The following is a 21,562-nucleotide window of genomic DNA, read 5'->3' as shown; positions in this document are numbered from 1 at the left end:
AAAAAATTGGGTCCAAAAAGCAACTGCTATGGAAGAGCGCTCTATCTCACCATAAACTTTTCGGGTCAGCATTGCTTTTTCAAAAAAGAACAAATTCAAAGAACCAGCTCAATTTATCTGTACATGGGTGTGGTATCCGAGTACACCAGGTAGACACACATTGCAAACTCAATGTGGGTTTTACAAGACAGCGACAAAGATCGTCCCAGGAAAGGAGGAATGATCTGGACTGTTAAGCCAACCATACAGCTGACAGTACGGCAAGCTACTACAAACTATATGCAAGCGTGCACCAGAGGACTCTTGAATTCAGCCAATACTTTGTGGACTATTGTCCAGATCTTTCATACTAAGGCAGTAAATCAGATGGTTAATATCAGTTGACAACCCAAGCCTAAATTTTGCCCAGCTCTATCAGACACCTTAATGGCAAGTCAAAACACCATGAGATATATGAACTATGAAGAACCCATTGAAACAGCGGTTTTCATCATCTCACCCTGTTTTCAGGAAGCAACTCTTCCAACTCTGTCAGTTGACAAACTCAAAGTTTGGAGACGCACACAAACAATATTAGAGGAGCTTCCATGTCCTGCATATATACAATAACAGTTAAATAGCATATGTATCGATAGAAGATATGTGAGGCATGGACATCTCAGGGAATTTGTCCCTGCATAGCTGCATCTGTACATAAAGATACAGGAAAGCCACGAAGCAAAAGCAAGTTGCATTTCTGCACGGTTTAGACCTTTTTCCACAAGATGGGAGTTCCAATCATCTCCAAAGCTTAAGCCTTTCATCTCCGGAATAGGGTGGAAGATACCTTCAGAAATTCTTCTAATAAACTCCTTCAAACTACCAAAAAGACAGGAGAAGATAAGAAAAATATTACATGAGGACACATTTTCTGGTAAAAAGGGATGGGTACATTTGATTCGCATTTTTTTTTATGATTTTTAATTCAATTCACATATTTGGCAAACAATTAATACTTACAACGTTGAAACTCTACAAAATTAAGAAACATCAAGCTTCCCAAATGCAGTACCACCAAAGTAAGCAGTTGTCCCCTTTAAATTGCATTGTACATAATTCGCTTCAATCTGCATGTGTAAATCTGTAAGGATTAGAGCAGGCAGCTTATATTTAGACTCCATTTGATAACACTTTGTGGGAGTGATTCTACTGATTTTGTATTCTGGGATTAGTGGGTTGATTCTATTGTTAACCTGTTTGCTTTTTTCTGAGCATTTTCTGGTGTAAGAAACATTAAAAACTTTTGATAGATGTGTATCAACTTTTTTTTTTCTCGACATGTGTCACCATATCAAATCATTAACTTTTTTTTTCGGTGAATAAATATATTACCTACCCTAGGAGAGGGCAAGGAGAAAAAAGGGGGAGAACTATACAAGAGAAGAGAGGAAAAAGAGGGGGGGGGGGGGAACAAGAGCAAACAACCCAACCTATGCAGAGGTGGAAGTCTGTAAAAGTGACAAATCAAGATCCCAGGAGACAACAATATGCATGTTCCTTGGGGTATCCGAAAGGTGACAGCGGCGAGTGAAACTGAGCTTGGAAGAGACGTCAAAAGAGATGGTTTTCCAAATCAGATCAAAGGATCGAGAGTTGGAAGTCCATCTCCTGAGGTTCCGCTCCATCCAAGAATGATAAATAGCAGCACCAAAAACCAGTTTTCCAATAGTGTCACAGATAGAGGTCCCAAAAAAGGTCATGTCCAACCAGAGCCATTCTCGATCAAAGGCCAGGGGTCTCCTACGGCGGAGCCAGATTATGGAGAGGGCTTTTGTCCAGATGGTGGAGGTAAAAGGGCAAGCAAAGAAGAGGGGGGGAAATCAAATCATTAACTTAATATGACTCTTTGTTTTAGAAGCCATGGCTCACGGTTCTAACCCTGATATGGAGTCTCCAAAGTGGGCAAAGAATGAAGTAGATACTTTTGTAGTGTTAATGTTAGATGAGGTCAAGCAAGGGAACAAGACAACCACCACTTTCAATAAGGCGGGATGGAACATTAAAACCCAGCTTGAGGCCAAAACTGGTCGTACTTTTATAAATGTTACGGCTCCGTAACAAAATGAGGGCTGATTATAGCAGTTTCAAAAAGCTATTGGAAACGTCGGGCTTTGGTTGGAATGTTGGGATTAGGACTTGCACTGTTGAGGATGATGGTGTCTGGGATAGGCACATTAAGGTAATATTTACACTATTGAAGGTTAATGGTATCTTATTCTTTAATGTTGTAACTTTGGGAAAATCTAAAAATCTATTTCTAACATTAACCGCTTGATATATATTTTCAGGCAAACCCAAGCTGGTCAAAATTAGAAGAAATTGACTACCCCAGTGGCCAGAACTTCAAATGATATATGGCGATTCGAATGCATGTGGGGATCATGTAATTGGGAACATTGAGGATTTTCCCATCATGGATGAAGAGATTGAACAGGATGTTGAACAATCTCTTCCAAAAACTCCTTTTAATAGAGATTTGGCAGGATTTGATGGTGAGGAGGCAAAAGACAATACTTGACAGGACCCCAACTGCTATTAGAAAGAGGAGTAGGACCTCAGATATCGCAATGGACATCAAGGATATGGTTGATGTATTCCGAGCCAGATTGGACAGGTAAAATAGTACCTCTGCCACATCTCCATCCCCTCGATCCGTGAGTACAGAACAGAGCCTGACTTAGTGTATTAAAGTGTAGGATGAAATGCCAGAGGTCGGGAAAGAATTGTATATGAAGGCAGTCCAACGGATGATGGATAACCCTCAATGGGGAGAGGCCTTCATTGCTTCTCCCCCCCCCCCCTAAAAGGAAAATGTGGCTTCTGAAGACATTGGAGGGATTATGCGGTTGTTCCAGCTTTTATACTTTACATGCTAGTGAACTAATATGGATTTTATATTTAACTATGGATGGCTGTAGTTTTGGGTGTTTTGAAACCCTTATGGATGTTTATCATATGTTTTACTATTCATTATGGATGACTGTTGTAGTTGGATGTTTATAACAAGTAGATGTTTTGAACACTTATGGATGTTTCTCTTAGGTTTTACAATTCATTATGGATGACTGTACTAGTTGGACTTTTATAACACTTGTTGATGTTTATCTTGTTTTGAATATAGATGAATGTTAGAGTGATTATGCTTATAATATTAGGTTTTAGATGTGCAGCAGTAATGGCGAGTGATCATAGTATCCCATCTGAACAGTTGAATCAGAAAATAATGGACACATCTAGTGAGGATGAAGAAGATCAGTGGTCTTTACTACAACTTATAATCATACAATATATTTCTGAAACTATCCATACTAGAGAGCCATCTAGGGATGCAAGTCTGACAGGGCTGAATGGGTACATGAGATTTTGACTGGGCATGCAGACGGATGCTACAATGAATTTTGGATGAGCGACATGTTATCATAATATTATGTAATCTAATGAAACATCGTGAATGGTTGCAAGATAGTCATTATATTAGGGTAGAAGAAACAATAACAATGCCCATCTTTACAATTCGAGGGAAGGATGGAAATAGAGCAACTGTAGAAAGATTCCAGCACTCAAGGAAACTGTTAGTCGGTTTTTTGGAATAGTGTTGAAGGCTTTTTTGAAACTGGCGAAGGAAATTATCATAGCACCATCTTTCAATAGAACCCCAGATGAGATCACTACAAACCCCAAATATTTCCAATTATTTTAATTGAAATGTCATACAGTCGTACTTATTTCATATTCTATAAGTTGACACGTGGCCAACATTATTGGCGCATTGGTTCTTGTATGATGCAATGCAATCCACAACTGTTATTGGCATTGCTGTAATTCTAGTGTGTAGTGCCAATAATGATAATGGCATTTTTTTAATTTTTTGGTGTTAACCTGATATCAAAATGCCATCTTCATAGTTATTTGATATACAAGTTAAAACGTGGCCAGCATTGTTGGTCTACTAGTTCTTTTATGCTGCAATGGAAACCAGAAGTGATAATGGCATTTTCGTAATTATCTGGTGCAGTAACAGAAATGATTCCGTAAAGTGCCTTCCAAATGTTGATTCTGATCTTATTCTGTTTCAGAATCGCTTCCAACATCGGGTTATCAAACGCCAATTCTACTCCCACAGATCACACTCACGAATCAGGAAAAATCATTTCCACCTCAGGATCACTCTTGCAAAGCGGGATTGTTAACAAACGGAGCCTCAGTGAGATAGAATGTGACACAATGATCTGGACAGTCAGGAATTGAATAGAGAAATAATTTGATGTAGAACACAAACATATCGGTGAAAGGAAGAGACATGCCCCCACCAAAACACAAACACAGTAAGAAAAAATAAAACCAGAGGAAGTATATGCAATGTAATAAGGAAATTTATAATTATATATAAATGATTTATGGTGAACTGACCATCTTATAACACAATACCTGGAAGGGAAACAGTGAAAGCATTCTCCCCTCCCCCCCCCCCCCCGCCCAAATAAAAAAGAAAAGAAAAAAACAAACACCTTTTAACCATGTAGTGATCCATCAGGCAAAAGGTCATACCTCAATATTTAAAGGAGGGGAAGATAACCAAGAAAGTTCTTCAACTTGTTGCAAGTCAACATTTCGAGGCAAGAACATGATAATATTAGGTGTTATTTTTTGAGCTACTTGAAAGATTGAATACCTGGAAATACACTGTAATTAGTTTTTAGAAATAACAAAACACACACTAATCTCATGTCATACAATTTAAGAAAATCAATTTCAATTTTGCAATGAACTTTACATTAAGCGTACCCTGGTGTAACAGCACTCATTTTAGACATCATCTACACTATCCAAACTTGGCCTAGTGATGCAGCTCAAAATGAAAATGCAAAATAGGATAGAAAATGATGAAGAGCTTTATTCCGAAATGAGGAACAGGTACAGGAGAAGGTTCAGAGAGGACCATATAACTCTGGGTCTCTTAGGGACTCTCACACAAGTATGAGACTCACTCACCAGTGACATGGTTCGTAATCTCGGGATCAGATTGGTCAAATCGCCTGGATCAGATTGGTATCAACTGAGGCCGATCCCGAATATTGACAGATCCGATACTGATCCATTGGTACGACCCAAGGGTAAAAAAGGAATAAAAATCAATTTTTATTATAAAAAAAAAAGGGGACAATTGTGTCCGATTCGGACCGATTCAGTTTGATCTGGATCAGTATCGGCCGAGACCAATCCCAATCCGATTTCCGATACCTTAAACCATCATCCACTTACTTTTATTACTGTTGAAATATGTGTTTATAGGGGCAGATAAGTCTTTTTCCTTTATTTATTTTAGTCTTTCATTGTATCGATATATGTAGGGGCAGTTCTGTCCTTAAGAGTATTTTTCTTATTTTGTTATTAAAATCTCCTTGGCTGACCTGCAATAGAACATTCAGTTCTACCGCACGTCCCTTCTTCCATTGGGGTTTGCGTGGATTCCTTCTCTTCCTCTTCTCTTCTTTCTTCTTCTTCTACCACTGGTCTGATTAACTATTTTCTGATATTATAACATGGTATCAAAGCACTCTTAATCAGATTGGAGTTTCCCCTCGATTTTCTGCTGATCTCTTCTTCTCGATTTCCCCTTGTGGTGTGCAGCCGCCATAGCTGCTTCTACTATGGTTTAATTCCACTCCTATCAATAATTAATGGAGTGATTTTATTACTATCTACCTGCTACTAGTTGATGATTGGATGTCTACATCAACCACAATCAATGTTGCAAGAATCGATCTCCAGAGCAAACCCTGACACCTATCGATCTCATATGGGAAGCTGGTTGTTGAAGCTGTGTTCAGTTATGAAGTTCTGTGTTTTTTTGAACTATTTATGATGGTTGATTGCTACTGCAGTGTACTATTTTTGCTGCATATTTGAAAGCCCTACTTTTCTTCTCCAAAGCCCTGCCATCGAATTTTTCTTGTTGGCTGGCTGCCTCTGGTTGTGTGTTGCTGGTTAGTTACTGTTGGCTGACTGGCTTCTCTGCTGCTGACTGCACTTTTTTTTATTCTTTGAAGGTTGGTTTATTGCTGCTATTCCATTCTGTTTCTTCCAAGTCGATTGCTGCCCCATGGCTTAGCTTGTCCCCATTATCGATTCTTGAAGTGAGGGTTCTACTATGGCTGATTCGAAGACTCCCCATGATACTGTCAATGTTCAGATCACCTCCATCAAACTGAAGGGTAATTCCAACTATTTGCTTTGGGCACAAGCTGTCCGTGTCTACATTATAGCTGAGGACAAACTTAGCTACATCACTTCTGATCCTCCTCCAACAGATTCTAAGGATTACAGTACCTGGATGAAGGAGAATGCTATTGTCTTGATTTGGTTATGGAACAACATGGAGCCGGATATTACTGCCAATGTCATGTTCCACACCACTACCAAGGGAGTTAGGGATGACCTAAAGGAGACGTACTCTCAAGAGAAGAGTCTGACCCGTATCTTTGACCTTTATGAGAAGTTATTCCAATTTCAGCAATCCGAATAATCTCTTTAGGAGTATTACAGTACTTTTAAGGGCATGATGGAAGAACTAAATATGTTCCAGCCGCTTACTACTGATATTGAGAAGTTGAAGACCCAAAGAAATGAGTTTTCTGTATCCAAGTTCTTGGCTGGTTTGAATCCTAGTTTGAAGAATGTCAAAGGGCATTTACTTGCTGGTGAATCTGTCCCTACTTTGAATGACACCTACTCTAGGCTGCAGCGCATTGTTTCCCCTAGTTCCAAACCCGACACCACTCCCAAGGAAAATTCTGCTTTTACCACTACTAGAGGCTGTGGTTCAGAGGGAGGATGAGGATTTGGTGGTCGTGGTTCTGGTGGACAGCAAATTGACAAGGCTGCCCAACTGTGTTCTTATTGTGGGAAGACTAATCATACTGTTGATACTTGCTGGTCCAAACATGGGAAGCCTGAATGGGCTCAAAACTTGGCCAATCATGCGACTCCTGAAGATGGATCTGATTTTGTTACACCTAACGACACTAAATCTGGTTCAGCCGTGGGAGATTCATCCACTAACCTTCGTGATGAGATGCAGCAGCTGATGCACCGTATCAAGAGTCTTGAGACATCCACTTCCACTTCTGGTTCATCCACCTCTGTTGCTACATTGGCCCATGCAGGTACACCTGCTGCCTTCCTTTCCACTACTTCCACACCTTGGATCATAGATTCGGGGGCTTCCGCTCACATGACTGGTAAGTCTTCCATTTTTAGTTCTATTTCATCCAACTCTCACACTCCTCCTGTTACTGTGGCCAATGGTTCCTCCACGCCTATTACTGGGCATGGCACTATTTGTCTTAATTCTAACCTCCCTTTCCTCTGTGTTACATGTTTCTCAATTTCCATTAAGTCTTCTTTCCATTAGTCAACTTACTAAACACTTGAACTGCTCAGTAACTTTCTTCCCTTCTTACTGTATTTTTCAAGATCTTTACACGAGGAAGACGATTGGTGGAGGGTCTGAGAAAGATGGATCATATTATTTGAATGGTGCTGCTCCGTCTGCTTCAGCTGCCGCTGCTACTATTGGTGGAGAGTCCCCTTTTCGATGGCACTGTAGGCTAGGACATTTGTCTTTGTCTAGATTAAAGATTTTCTTTTTGCAGTTCAAGTCTTTAGATAGGTTAGAGTGTGAGGGTTGCGAGTTGGGTAAGCATCATCGTGCTACTTATCCATCTCGTTCTATGCCCCGTAGTCCGTCCTTATTTTCTTTAGTACATAGCAATGTGTGGGGTCCTTGTCATGCAAGTAATAGACATGGTTTTCGTTATTTTGTCACTTTTGTGGATGACCATTCCCGAACTACATGGTTGTATCTTTTGAAGGACCGGTCTGAATTTTTACATGTATTTCAAAGTTTTTGCAATGAAATACAGACCCCGTTTAATACTTCTATTAAGATTTTTCGGTCTGATAATGCGTCGGAATTTGTACAAACTGGGATATCTTCTTTTTGTGTTGCTAACGGAATGATTCATCAAACTAGTAGTTCCTACAATCCTCAACAAAATGGGGTAGTGGAATGGAAAAATAAGCATTTACTTGAGGTTGCCCGGGCACTCATGCTGCATATGCAAGTGCCCCAACATTTTTGGTATGATGCAGTTCTTACTGCTTGTTTTTTTATTAACCGTATGCCTTCGTCTATCCTTGCCGATAAATTTCCTTTTTCGATTTTCTTCTCTGGTGTTTCGATTTTCAGCCTGTCTCCTCGAGTTTTTGGGTGTGTCTGCTTTGTTCATAACCTTCATCTTCCTGGTGATAAATTGGACCCTCGGTCAACCAAGTACATATTTTTGGGTTATTCTCGGACTCAAAAGGGGTATAGGTATTATGACCCTCTGACTCGAAGGCAATTTGTTAGTGCGAATGTAACCTTCTTTGAAGGTACATCTTATTTTTCTGATCAACCTACCGTTCCTAGTGATCCGTTAGTGGTGTCTTGACCCGTCTCCCATTCCTACTGTTGTCCCCATATCCACTTCTCCACTACAGGTGTATCGGCGCAAGAGGCACATTGAACAAGTCCATACAGATAATACTGGTCCCTCTACATCGCTTCCTGTACCATCCTCAACCTTTGGTGGAGATCCCAGCTTACCTGCTCTTCTTGACATAACAGCTGATCCGGATCCTGATGACTTACCTATTGCTACTCGGAAAGGTAAACGCTCATGTACTCAAAAATCTTTAGTTGGCTATCCCATTGAGCATTTTGTTTCTGTATCTCATCTTCCATCCTGCCATCTTAGTCTTGCTACTTCTTTGTCCACTTATACCCTTCCTCGCACCCACACTGAGGCTCTTGCTATCCCTGCTTGGAAGCAAGCCATGGATGTGGAAATGGATGCCTTATTGCCTAGCCATACGTGGGAGTTGGTGGATTTACCTCCTAGTAAAGACCTGGTAAAGTGTCGGTGGGTGTACACTATTAAGTATCATTCTGATGGGTCTATTGAGCAGCTAAAAGCTCGCCTTGTTGCTAAGGGATACACCTAGACCTATGGTGTTGATTATTTTGAGACTTTCTCTCCTGTGGCTAGGCTGAATTCTGTTCGCCTCATTATTTCTTTGGCTGTAAATTTTGATTGACCTTTGTACCAGTTGGACATTAAAAATGCTTTTCTTTATGGTGACTTACTCGAAGAGATCTATATAGAGCAACCACCCGGGTATGTTGCTCAAGGGGAGAATAGTGAACGTGTGTGTAGACTGCACAAGGCCATTTATTGGCTGAAACATTCTCCCTGAGCGTGGTTCGAGAAGTTTAGTTCCATTGTAACTGGTTTTGGTTTTTCTTAGTGCTTCTCAGACCATTACATATTTGTTCACCGCCAAGGAGAGAAATTGGTTGTTCTTGTTGTTTATTTTGATGACATCATTGTGTCGGGAAATGATGAGAGAGGGATCAAGGAGGTGAAGAATTATTTGCAGCAGCCTTTTCAGACAAAAGATTTGGGCCAGCTTCACTACTTCCTTGGGATTAAGGTTATCAGAAGTAAAAAGGAATCAGCCTGTCCCAAAGAAAGTATGCATTAGATCTCTTGACTGAAACTGGTATGCTTGTTGCAAAACCAGTTGATATTCCTATGGATCCTAATCACAAGTTTGGCTCTGATGATGGTGAGGGTCTTAAGGACTTTCACTCCTACAGAAGCTTAGTTGGAAAGTTGTTATATTTGACTGTCACTAGACCAGACATAACTTATGTTGTTGGGGTCCTCAGCCAGTTCATGCAATCCCCTTGTAAGTCTCATTGGGATGCAGCCATTTGGGTTCTTCGGTACTTGAAGGGAGCCCCTGGGAAGGGGTTGATTGATCGCCCAAATAAACATAGGGAGCTTGTTGCCTACTCATATGCAGATTGGGCAGGTTCAACTAGTGACCGTCCATCTACTACAGGTTATTGTACATTTGTTGGAGGAAACCTGGCTAGGTGGCGAAGCAAGAAACAGATCACTGTTGCCAGATCCAGTGCTGAAGCAGAGTATAGAGCTATGGCCCATACCACTGCGGAGTTGATGTGGATTAGATCTCTCTCCTTCTTGAGATGGAGTTTCCAGTTCCAACCCCTATGAAGATGTTTTGTGACAACCAGGCAGCCATCTATATTGCTAGTTATCCGGTCCTTCATGAGAGGACCAAGCATATAGAGGTGGATTGTCACTTTGTTCGCAGCACCGTCTTGAAGAAATTGGTTGAGAAACCATTTGTCACTTCATCTGATCAAATTGCTAATGTGTTCACCAAATCCTTGTTTGCTCCTGGTTTTCATTCTTGTTGTAACAAGCTAAGCATGGGAGATATATATGCTCCAGCTTGAGGGGGAGTGTTGAAATACGTGTTTATAGGGGCAGATAAGACTTTTTCCTTTATTTATTTTAGTCTTTCATTGTATCGGTTTATGTAGGGGCAGTTCTGTCCAGTATTTTTCTTATTTTGCTATTAATATATCCTTGGCTGACCTGCAATAGAACATTCAATTCTACCGCAGGTCCCTTCCTCCATTGGGGCTTGCGTGGATTCCTTCTCTTCCTCTTCTCTTCTTTCTTCCTCTTCTACCTCTGGTCAGATTAACTATTTTTCTGATATTATAACAATTACAAATAAATAAGAAGAGGGAAAAGAGCCGTTGGAGGGAGAGAAAAGTGGAGTGCTGAGCAATACATGTTCATGGCATCATGCTGACTTCATCATTCTCCCCTACTTGGAAAAACGCGTCCTCAAGTTTGAAATGGTCATCATTTTCCTAAGCGCCAAAGCCGGTAATCCTTCCGCTGCACTTCGTCAAACACTAGAGGTTTACTCCAGTCTACCAAAGCAGCGAAATGATCCTTAACAACCTTCTCCGTTGTCAAGTTCGTTTCTTGAATTTTGGATTGATTCTGGAACCTGCTCACTACAAGAATCAGAATTTTCTCTTGTACCAAGTTGATGCAGCTCAAAATGAAAATGCAAAATAAGATATAAAACAAAGAAGAGTTTTATTGCAAAATTTGCAATCAAGGTCAAGATCAGGATCAAAGCGGACCACTTAACTCAAGCGTTAGAGAAGACCACATAACAGTATAACACTAGGTCTCTTGGGGACTCACTCACCACAAGAGGACCTCAAACTCACATGGGTTCACGGCAGGGGAAGGAAACGAGCCATTCGAAAAGAACCATTGGTATAGAGTCATTGGAAAAGAGAAGTTGGAATAGAGCCGTTGGAAAAGAACCATTGAAATAGAGTTGTTGGAGAGGGGGATAGAAAAGTGGAGTCATGAGCAATAAACGCTCATGACATCATGCTGACTTCATCACCTAGGCAAGGCAATCAACTCTGTCAAATCTGTAACTGCTTGGGGTTGATTATCTCTGCCTGGATACTGGCTCAGGCATGGAAATCGGCTAAATGTGGACCCAGACATAATCAAGGGGCTTGGGACAAAGCTCTGTCCACCTATTAGGCCTCTGGATGTAGAAATTAGTTGTTTTTAGGCCAATCACCATTAACTCTCTCTTTTATTATGCCTTCCATAAGTCTTGTCACATGGCAAATGGTCCTGGGTCACTGGGGTAAGCAAAAGGTGCTCCCTCTTACTTTCATAGTGCACATGTTATGTAGATCACATCCCTTGTAAGAAGAATATTCAGATTTGGGTTAGGTTCAGTTTTTTTCGTCAAGTTGAACCCGCTGTTCAATAAGTTAGGCCCAATTTTAAGTTCCCAATGGGTTATTTGGGTCATGGGCTAAGTATTTTTGAGTATTCTATTGTAACGGACCCATTCTATAAACCCAAATATTAGGGATTTAAGGCCTATACGGGAGAGTGTGGACCTCAACGCAACAGTAAGGTTGCTCCATTGAGACATAGACCCCGTAGTGGTGGCGGGAGTGATGCAAATAAGTTACCAAGAGGGTTTATTTTCTTGGAAATAAGCCTTGAGTTGGGTTATGTATATGTTGGGCCTTTGATCCCATGGGTTTTCAATGTAATAGGTAGCTTTTATGGACCTAAAATATGGGTAATTAGGTTGCATACGGGATTAGTCTTTATACTTAGTTTATTTTCATGTTTTAGTGTATTAAATTGAACCGGTCCAAAACTTGTTTGAAGTTTGAACCGATGGTTCAATTTAAGTGATTTTAATAGTTTTTCTTTCAAGTGTTTAGTTGGGCTGGATTAAGACTCTATTTTGAGTCTATTTTAGTTTCCTAGTCAGTTTAAGTTACACAATAGGTTAAGGATTGGGTTAGGCCTTTCCTTTTTAGTGTAGGAGTCTATTTTTGAGTCTTTTATATAAGGTTGTAAGGGGGGCAAGTATTGAACAGGAATTTTGATATTAATGAAAAGCTTTTACTGCTCTTCTTCTCCATTGAAGATTTTTGTCTTGTGTTTGATCAAGGCTGGTGGGATCGGTGTTTGATCTGATTGACACCTTGCGGTGGGAAGCCCGGGTGGTTCGTTGGTGGGATTGGCGTTTGATCCAATTGACACCTTGAGGTGTGAAGTCCAGGTGATTCTTTTGAAGCTCTCCGTCAAATTCTAGATAAAGATTCAATTTTTATTCAAGTTTCTCAATCAAACAAGCTGCTGCCAAGGGAATTCTGCAACAACAATGAGTTTGATTCATCCCAAATCTAACCTTCTTCTTCTAATCCTCTAAACCACCAAACCTAACATCCCCTCCATCTTTGAACATCATTCCAATAACACAAATTCTGCCAGACCAAACCAGCCATCAAAATACCCCCATATTTGAATCGAATTTCCCTCTCACCCTAAGGAGAACTCGATCCAAAACCTGCCCTAATTTCCCATTCTAAACCCTAGATTCCACCATTATTCCCTTTTCAAAAACCCAAAACACTAACCCTAAACTGCTGCAATTCCATTCCAGCTCACTTCCAACCATTAAACCTTAACAAGACCTTCACTGATAGACTCCCCTACATCAACTTGACCTAACCCTACCATCAAACCTAGGTCCCATCAAACTCTAACCCTAATTTCACAATTTTTACCTATTTTGACCAAGCCAAATTACCCAGTTCATAGCAGATTCTGGTTGATTGGCTCCTAGTTTGACTTTTCAAATCTAGGATTACATTAGGGATCCTCGTGCACTGTGTATGCCCTTTTTTTAAGACCTATACGGGATTAAGTAGTCAGTTTCTATTTTCTTAGTTTCAAATTCTATGTAATGGGATTTGGCAATTGTTCAATTGAATGTTTCTCTTCAGTGGCGATGCTGAGAGTAGCCTTTTGGTGAAGCAAATGCAAAACAAGGTGGTGAATCCTTGGTTTGGGACTGGTGGTGAAGCCTTTCCCACACACTTGGTGAAGCCTATGATCATATCCCCTTCTTCCCTTTTCTTTTCTTCTACTTCTTTATTGTTTTTGCAGAGTTTTCCAGCAAGCTTCCTCATCCAACTGAGACCTATTTTGGGTGAATTCTGATCTCTATTTTGTGTTTCACTGTTATATCTACCTTTACTTTTGTTCCTCACATAATATTCTGCAGGTTTTATCTAAGTTTACTGCCATATGATTTATGTTATGTCTGTTAGTAAACCAGAACTTTGTAATCAGATCAGAGCATGGAGAGAAAGAAGAAGAGAAGAAAGAAAAAGAGAAGAGAAAAGAGATGTCGCAAGTCTCAAGAGAAGAGAGAACCTGCGGAAAGAATTACTTAGTCTGCCGCAGGTCTGCTCCCTTATATAAATATAATAGAATGAAAAAGAATAGGAAAGGACAAGTATGCCCTTAAATAATAAAACCAACTAAGGACAGAAATAAACATAAACCAAAGACTGATTTGCCCCTATGATAACAAATCTCAACACTCCCCCTCAAGCTGGAGCATATAAATCACCCATGCTCAGCTTTTTACAACACGACCGAAACCCAAGAGCAAACAAGGACTTTGTGAACACATCAGCAACCTGATCAGATGAAGAGACAAAAAGAGTCTCAACAAGTTTCTTCAAGACGGCGCTCCGAACAAAGTGACAATCCACCTCTATATGTTTGGTCCTCTCATGAAAGACTGGATTACTAGCAATATAAATGGCTGCCTGGTTGTCACAAAACATCTTCATAGGGGTTGGAACAGGAAACCCCATCTCAAGAAGGAGAGACCTAATCCACATCAACTCGGCAGTATTATGAGCCATCGCCCTATACTCCGCTTCAGCACTGGACCTGGCAATAGTGGTTTGTTTCTTGCTTCGCCACTTAACCAGGTTCCCTCCAACAAAGGTATAATACTCTGTAGTAGACTGACGATCACTAGATGAACCTGCCCAATCTGCATCAGAATAGGCAACAAGCTCCATATGTCTATTTGGACAATAAATCAGTCCCTTCCTAGGGGCTCCCTTCAAGTACCGAAGAACCTGAACTTCTGCATCCCAATGAGACTTACATGGGGATTGCATAAACCGGCTGAGAACCCCAACAGCATAGGATATATCTGGCCTAGTGACTGTCAAATATAGCAACTTTCCAATCAGACTTCGGTAGGCATGTACATCCTCAGGACCGTCACCATCATCAGAGCCAAACTTGTGATTAGAATCCATAGGAATGTCCACCGGCTTTACGGCAAGTATACTAGTTTCGGTCAGGAGATCTAAAACATATTTCCTTTGGGACAGGCTGATTCCCTTTTTACTTTGGATAACCTCAATCCCAAGGAAGTAGTGAAGCTGACCCAAATCTTTGGTTTGAAAGTGCTGCTGTAGGTAACTTTTCACCTCCTTGATCCCACTCTCATCATTTCCTGACACAATTATATCATCAACATAAACCACCAACTTCTCTCCTTGGCGGTGAACAAACACAGAATGGTCTGAGAAGCACTAAGTAAAACCACAATCAGTCATAACATAGAACTAAACTTTTCGAACCATGCTCAGGGGGACTGTTTCAGCCCATAAATAGCCTTGTGTAACCTGCACACACGTCTACTATTCTCCCCCTGAGCAACATACCCCGGAGGTTGCTCCATATAAACCACTTCAAGCAAGTCACCATAAATGAAAGCACTTTTTATGTCCAGCTGGTATAAAGGCCAATCAAAATTCACAGCAAGTGAGATAATAAGACGAACAAAGTTCAGTCTAGCCACAGGAGAGAAGGTCTCAAAGTAGTCAGCACCATAGGTCTGGGTGTACCCCTCAGCAACCAGAAGGGCTTTAAGCTGCTTAACAAACCCATCAGAATGATACTTAATAGTGTACACCCACCGACACTTAACCAGATCTTTACCAGGAGGCAAATCCACCAACTCCCATGCATGTTGAGTCAGCAAGGCATCCATTTCCACATCCATGGCATTCTTCCAAGCAGGGATAGTAAGAGCCTCAATGTGAGTGCAAGGCACAGTATAAGAAGATAAGGCAGTAGCAAGGCTATGAGGACAAGATGGAAGATGGGACAAGGAGACAAACTTCTCAATTGGATAGGCAACTAAAGACTTTTGAGTACATGAACGTTTACCTTTCCGAGTGGCAATTGGTAGGTCATCAAGATCCAGATCAGCTGGAAGGGCAAAAGAAGTAGGTAAGGTTGGATCTCCACCAGAGGTTGAGGAAGGTACAGGAAGCGATGCAGAAGGGCCAGTCGGATCTGAATGGAGCTGCCCAAAGTGCCTCTTGTGCTAGTACACCTGTAGTGGAGTAGACAAAGGAATAATGGCGAGAATAGGAGGAGAGTCAGCCACAGCTAATGGGTCACTAGACACGGTAGGCTGATCCGAAAAATAGGATGTACCTTCAAAGAAGGTGACATCAGCACTGACAAATTGTTTCCTAGTAAGCGGGTCATAACACCTATATCCCTTATGGGTCCTAAAGTAACCCAAGAAGTTACACTTGGTTGACCGAGGGTCCAATTTATCACCATGGAGATGGTGATTATGAACAAAACAAACAGAGAAAGGTAACTTGTCACCAAGACCAAATAAAGGCATTTGGTTAATCAAAAAACAAGCAGTAAGAATTGCATCACACCAAAAATGTTTTGGCACTTGCATGTGCAACATGAGGGCCTGGGCAACTTCAAGTAAGTGCCTATTTTTTCTCTCCGCTACTCCATTTTGTTGAGGAGTATAGGAGCAACTAGTTTGATGAATTATTCCATTAGCAACACAAAAAGAGGATATCTCAGATTGAACAAATTTCAAAGCATTATCAGACCGAAAGACCTTGATAGAAGCATTAAACTGATTTTTTATTTCATTGCAAACATTCGGAAACACAGTAAAAAATTCTGATCTATCCTTTAAAAGGTACAGCCAAGTAGTTCTGGAATAATCATCCACAAAAGTCACAAAATAACGAAAACTATGTCTACTACTTGCCCGACAAGGACCCCATACATTTGAATGCACTAATGAAAATAAAGAAGTACTACGGGACAAAGGACGAGAGGGATAAGTAGCACGATGATGCTTACCCAACTCGCAGCCTCACACTCTAATTTATTCAAAGTCTTAAACGGAGGAAAAACAATCTTTAACCTAGATAAAGATAAATGGTCTAGCCTACAATTCCATCTAAAAGGGGACTCTCCACCAACAGTAGTAGCCGCAGCCGAAGCAGAAGGGGCAGCACCACTCAGATTACATAGCCCATCTCGTTCACACCCTCCACCAATCGTCTTCCTCGTGTGAAGATCCTGAAAAAACACAGTAAGAAGGGAAAAATGTCACAGAACAATTCAGATTCTTGGTAAGTTGACTCACAAAAAGAAGGCTTAAAGGAAATTAGGGAACATGTAAAATGGAGGAAAGGGAAATATTAGAATTAAGACAAACAGTACTATGACCGGTAACGGGTGTGGAAGAACCGTTGGCCACAATACTAGGAGGGGTATGGGAATCAGATGAAATACAACTAAAAATTAATGACTTACCAGTCATATGAGCGGAAGCCCCTGAATCAATGATCCAGGGTGTGGAAGTGGAAAAGAAAGCAGCAGGTGTACCTGTATGAGCCAGTGTGGCAGCGGTAGTGGATGCCCCAGTAGTGGAAGTGGATGACTCTAGACTCTTGATACGATGCATTAGGTGTTGCATCTCATCACGGAGGTTGACAGAAGACTCTCCCACGGTCTAACCAGCCTTAGCATCATTAGGAGTAACAAGATCAGTACCATCTTCTGGAGCTGCATGATTAGCCAAGTTTTGAGCCCATTCAGATTTCCCATGTTTGGACCAACAAGTATCAATAGTGTGATTTGTCTTCCCACAATAAGAGCATAACCGGGCTGCTTTATCACCATGCTGCCCACCAGAATTTCGACCACCAAAACCACATCCTCCCCCTAAACCACAGCTTCTACCATGGCCTCTAGTAGTAGTAGTAGTAAAAGCTGAATTCTCCTTAGGATTGGTTTCAGGCTTGGAACTAGGAGATACGATGCGTTGGAGTCGAGAGAAGGTGTCATTCAATGTGGGGACAGATTCACCAACAAGAAGATGTCCCTTTACGGCTTTGAGGCTAGGATTCAACCCAGCCAGAAATTTAAAGACAAAAAATTCATTTCCTTGGGCCTTCAACTTCTCAATATCGGTGGTAAGTGGCTGGAAAACATTGAGTTCTTCAACCATGCCCTTAAAGGCACTGTAATAATCCTGGAGGGATTTGTCTGACTGATGAAACTGAAATAACTTTTCATAGAGCTCGAAAATCCGGGCCATACTCTTCTCTTGAGAGTATGTTTCCTTGAGGTCATCCCACACCCCCTTAGCCGTGGCGTGGAACATGACATTGGCAGCACTATCTGGCTCCATGCTGTCCCATAACCAAATAAGAATAATAGCATTGTCCATATTCTAGTTGCTATAGTCCTTGGAATCAGGTTCTGGAGGAGGAGAGATAACGTAGCTAAGATGTAAACCCGGACAGCTTGTGCCCACAATAAGTATTTAGAATTCCCCTTCAACTTGATAGAGGTAATCTGAACATTGACATTGTCAGAAGTCTCCGAATCAGCCATAGTAAATATCCTTCACAAATCGATGAGAGCGGGCACCCAGGACAGCAACCGATTGTGAAGTAGAAGATAAGAATTCAGCAGCAACAACCAACACCAACCAACACCAGCTACTGATAGAAGGGAGATGTATACTCTTCAATAAGGGAAGTAGCACCAACCAGCAGCAAGTTCACACCAGAAAAACACCAGCCCAAAAATCGATTCCAAGGTTGTAGAAGAAATCAATCTCAGGTTTCCAGAGAGAAGGCCAAAAACTTTTAATGAGGTAGCAAAGGCAGCCAATCCAGAGTGCAAAGACCACACGAAGGAATAAAGTTGATGAGAAAGAAGGCCAGAATCGTAGAACTCCAAGAAAACAGCTTCCCAGTGAAAGTCGATATTTGTCAGGGTTTTGTCTCTGACATCGATTTCAGTAATCTTCAATAATGGTTGGTGTAAAACTCCAAATAGCCATGTACAGTAGATAAATAGAACAGAAAATCACTCCATTAATTGTTAAAAGGAGTAGATTTAATCCAGAGGTAGAACAGCTATAGGTTGCTGCACACCACAAGAAAAAATCGCAAAAGAGAGATCAGAAGAGAAACTTGGGCAATACTCTAATCTGATTAAAAGAGCTCTGATACCATGTTAGTAAACCAGAACTTTGTAATCAGATCAGAGCATGGAGAGAAAGAAGAAAAGAAGAAAGAAAAAGAGAAGAGAAAAGAGATGTCGCAAGTCTCAAGAGAAGAGAGAACCTGCAGACAGAATTAGTTAGTCTGCCGCAGGTCTGCTCCCTTATATAAATATAATAGAATGAGAAAAAATAGGAAAGGACAAGAATGTCCTTACATAATAAAACCAACTAAGGACAGAAATAAACATAAATCAAAGACTGATTTGCCCCTATGATAACAAATCTCAATAATGTCTATTCTGAGTTGCAGAACTTCAGACATGCAATGGTCCCAAATTTTAGCATGTTATCCCTCTTCCTTCTCTACATTCGATCCTAGTTTGGTGTTCATCCAAGCAACCGATTTTTTTCTGGTTTCTCATAGGTTTGTTACTGTTGGCTTTGTTTCAGCCTAGCTTACCTCATCATTTGGTATCAAAGTTATGGCCAGCAGTAAATTAAGTCCCTCTGAGATGGCCTACACACAAAATGTCCTTAATCAACTTCTTGGGAGTTGAGGCAACTGGATAAACGATTAGCTCAAATTCAGCAAAATTGGGGCATACCAAAATTACCCTCTACTTTACATACTGATCTCAACTTTATACCACCATAGGAAAATAGGAGAGCATCAATCAAAGAATAGGAACCTAAAGTCAAAGCTGAAGTTTGTTAATTATTGTAACACAATATAGGGGGTTTTCCTTTCTATCATGACTTGGTGTCTTGGAGTCCTAGTGAGTTTAGGAGTTGTTTCTAAGTTAGTCTTTTTGAGTTGTAACTAGTTTCTATTTCTGCTTCCTATTACAAATAGGAGTCTGTTGCTATATACTCTTTCCAAAAAAGGATAAAGGCTTTGGGGGGGGGGGGGGACTGCTAGTATCAACTATTTTTCTGTAGTCAAACCCCCCTTCTCTGCCATCTCATCTCTTCTCTTTTGTTTACTGATTTTACCATTCAGACACTGTTACAAAGTTGAAGTGAAATTCCAACACCTGGTGATGACAAGGAAGAGACAATGCTTGATGTTCCTAGTTCCTACTACGGAGGCCTACATTGAAGAAGTTGAAGCAAACAAGGTTAAGACAGTTGACGGTGAGGTCGTGACTAAGGAACTCGACAATACAGTTGAAATGGAGATTGACGAAGCTGTTCTAAAGACTCTTAGGAATGCACCCTTCACAACTGAGATTGATCCGGGGATAGAACATGTTGAGTTCGTGATTCCACCCAAGGTTTTCGAGGACAGGAACCCACGTCCCGAGGACTACATCCCTAAATACCATGAATGGCTGGAATACTTTTATGGACTGGAGCTGGACGTGCACCACATGCAATTGATCTCTGAACTTACCAAAACTCGAAGTCGAGTCTTTTCAAGCCAGGGGAGAGTTGATGCATATCACATACCTTGGAAGAAGAATTTTCGGAGTTGGGTTTGGTACAGTTTTTTGATCAAGTTGAACCCGCAGTTTAATAGTCAGGCCCAAATTTAAGTTCCCAATGGATTATATGGGTCATTGGCTAACTAATTTTGAGCTTTCTATTGTAACGGACCCATTCTATAAATCCAAATATTAGTGATTTAAGGTCTATATGGGATTAAGTACTTAGTTTCTAATTCCATGTAATGAGAATTTAGGCTATTGTTCAATTGAATGTTTCTCTTCAGTGGCAATGTTGAGAGTAGCCTTGTGGTGAAGCAAGTGCAAACCAAGGTGGTGAATCCTTGGTTTGGAACTGGTGGCGAAGCCTTTCCCGCAGTGGTGGTGAAGCCTATAATCATATCCCCTTCTTCCCTTCTTCTTTTTCCCTTTTCTTTTCTTCTTTACTGTTCTGCAGAGTTTTCCAGCAAGCCTTCCTCATCCAACCGATACCTATTTTGGATGACTTCTGATCTCTATTTTGTGTTTCATACTTTCACTGCTATATCTACCTTTGCTTTTGTTCCTCACATAATATTCTTCAGGTTTTATCTAAGTTTACTGGCATACGATTTCTGTTATGTCTATTCTGAGTTGCAGAACTTCAGACATTCAAATCTCTCTAACCAGAGGTTAAAAGGTCCCAAATTTTAGTATGTTATTCCTGTCTTCCTTATCTGCATTTGATCCAAGTTTGGTGTTCATCCAAGCAACCGATTTTTTCTGGTTCACTGCAATTCTGGTTTCTCATAGATTTGGTAGTGTTGGCTTTGTTTCAGCCTAGCTTACCTCATCAGCATGTGGTATCTATCTATTGATGTAGTTTAGATAACAAGAAAACCAGCAGCAAACCAGACCATCAAACTGGACCAAGAATGGACTAATATGTGTACTTTTGAGTGTCCAATTGATTGTATGGGCCATTGGCTTTATATTTTGGGTTTATTATTGTAATGGGCAGATTCTATAAGCTCAAATATTAGGGATTTAAGCCTTATACGGGATTAAGTAGTTAGCTTTAATTTTGTAATGTTGTAGAATAGGTTTCTATTTTGAAGAAGACTTAATTTGTAAAGGATTCACCCTACCATACATAGGGGGTTTCCTATTTTGCTTGTTTCCATGAAGTTATAAATGAAGGGTAGGGGATCAAACCCACTACCATTGATTTGAGAAAAAAGATTAGCCTTGAGCTTATGAGTTCTGTAAGCGATGGAGCATGATTTTGTGGAATTCAAAACTGCTATACTGTGGGATGCAGTAGAGAAACCTTAGTGGGATGCCAAGGTTGGAGTTGATGGGACTCCTTCTCCATTGTTAGGTGAGAGGCCTAACATACTGATGTAGATCGAAGCACAAAGAAGAAAATAGCACAAATAAAATTCAAGAGAAGTTACTGT

General features: G+C 40.7%; 1 protein-coding gene across 6 annotated transcripts in view; it reads right to left on the bottom strand.

Moving 5' to 3' along the window:
• Positions 1–378: 378 nt before the first annotated feature.
• The window catches only part of LOC122658108 (trimethylguanosine synthase-like), a 47,173-nt gene continuing 25,989 nt past the window's right edge, over positions 379–21,562 (bottom strand). Inside the window, exons 5-7 of one of the 6 annotated variants that reach the window (XR_006332419.1) lie at positions 4,588–4,711; positions 1,003–1,120; positions 379–528 (exon numbers count right to left, since the gene is read on the bottom strand). Coding sequence is in view for 4 of the 6 variants with exons in the window: in XM_043853001.1 (XP_043708936.1) it covers positions 1,020–1,106; positions 4,588–4,711 (211 nt within the window). In the remaining 2 variants the exon portion in view is untranslated. Of the gene's footprint in view, positions 529–807; positions 827–946; positions 1,121–4,587; positions 4,712–21,562 lie in introns of those variants that run through there. The other 5 variants (XM_043853001.1, XR_006332420.1, XM_043853000.1 and 2 more) reach the window with 5 other exon arrangements.

Source organism: Telopea speciosissima, chromosome 4 (genome assembly GCF_018873765.1).
Source record: "Telopea speciosissima isolate NSW1024214 ecotype Mountain lineage chromosome 4, Tspe_v1, whole genome shotgun sequence".
Lineage (NCBI taxonomy): Eukaryota > Viridiplantae > Streptophyta > Magnoliopsida > Proteales > Proteaceae > Telopea > Telopea speciosissima.
The sequence above is the reverse complement of the archived record's forward strand: the minus strand, read 5'-3'. Positions and strand labels throughout refer to the sequence as shown.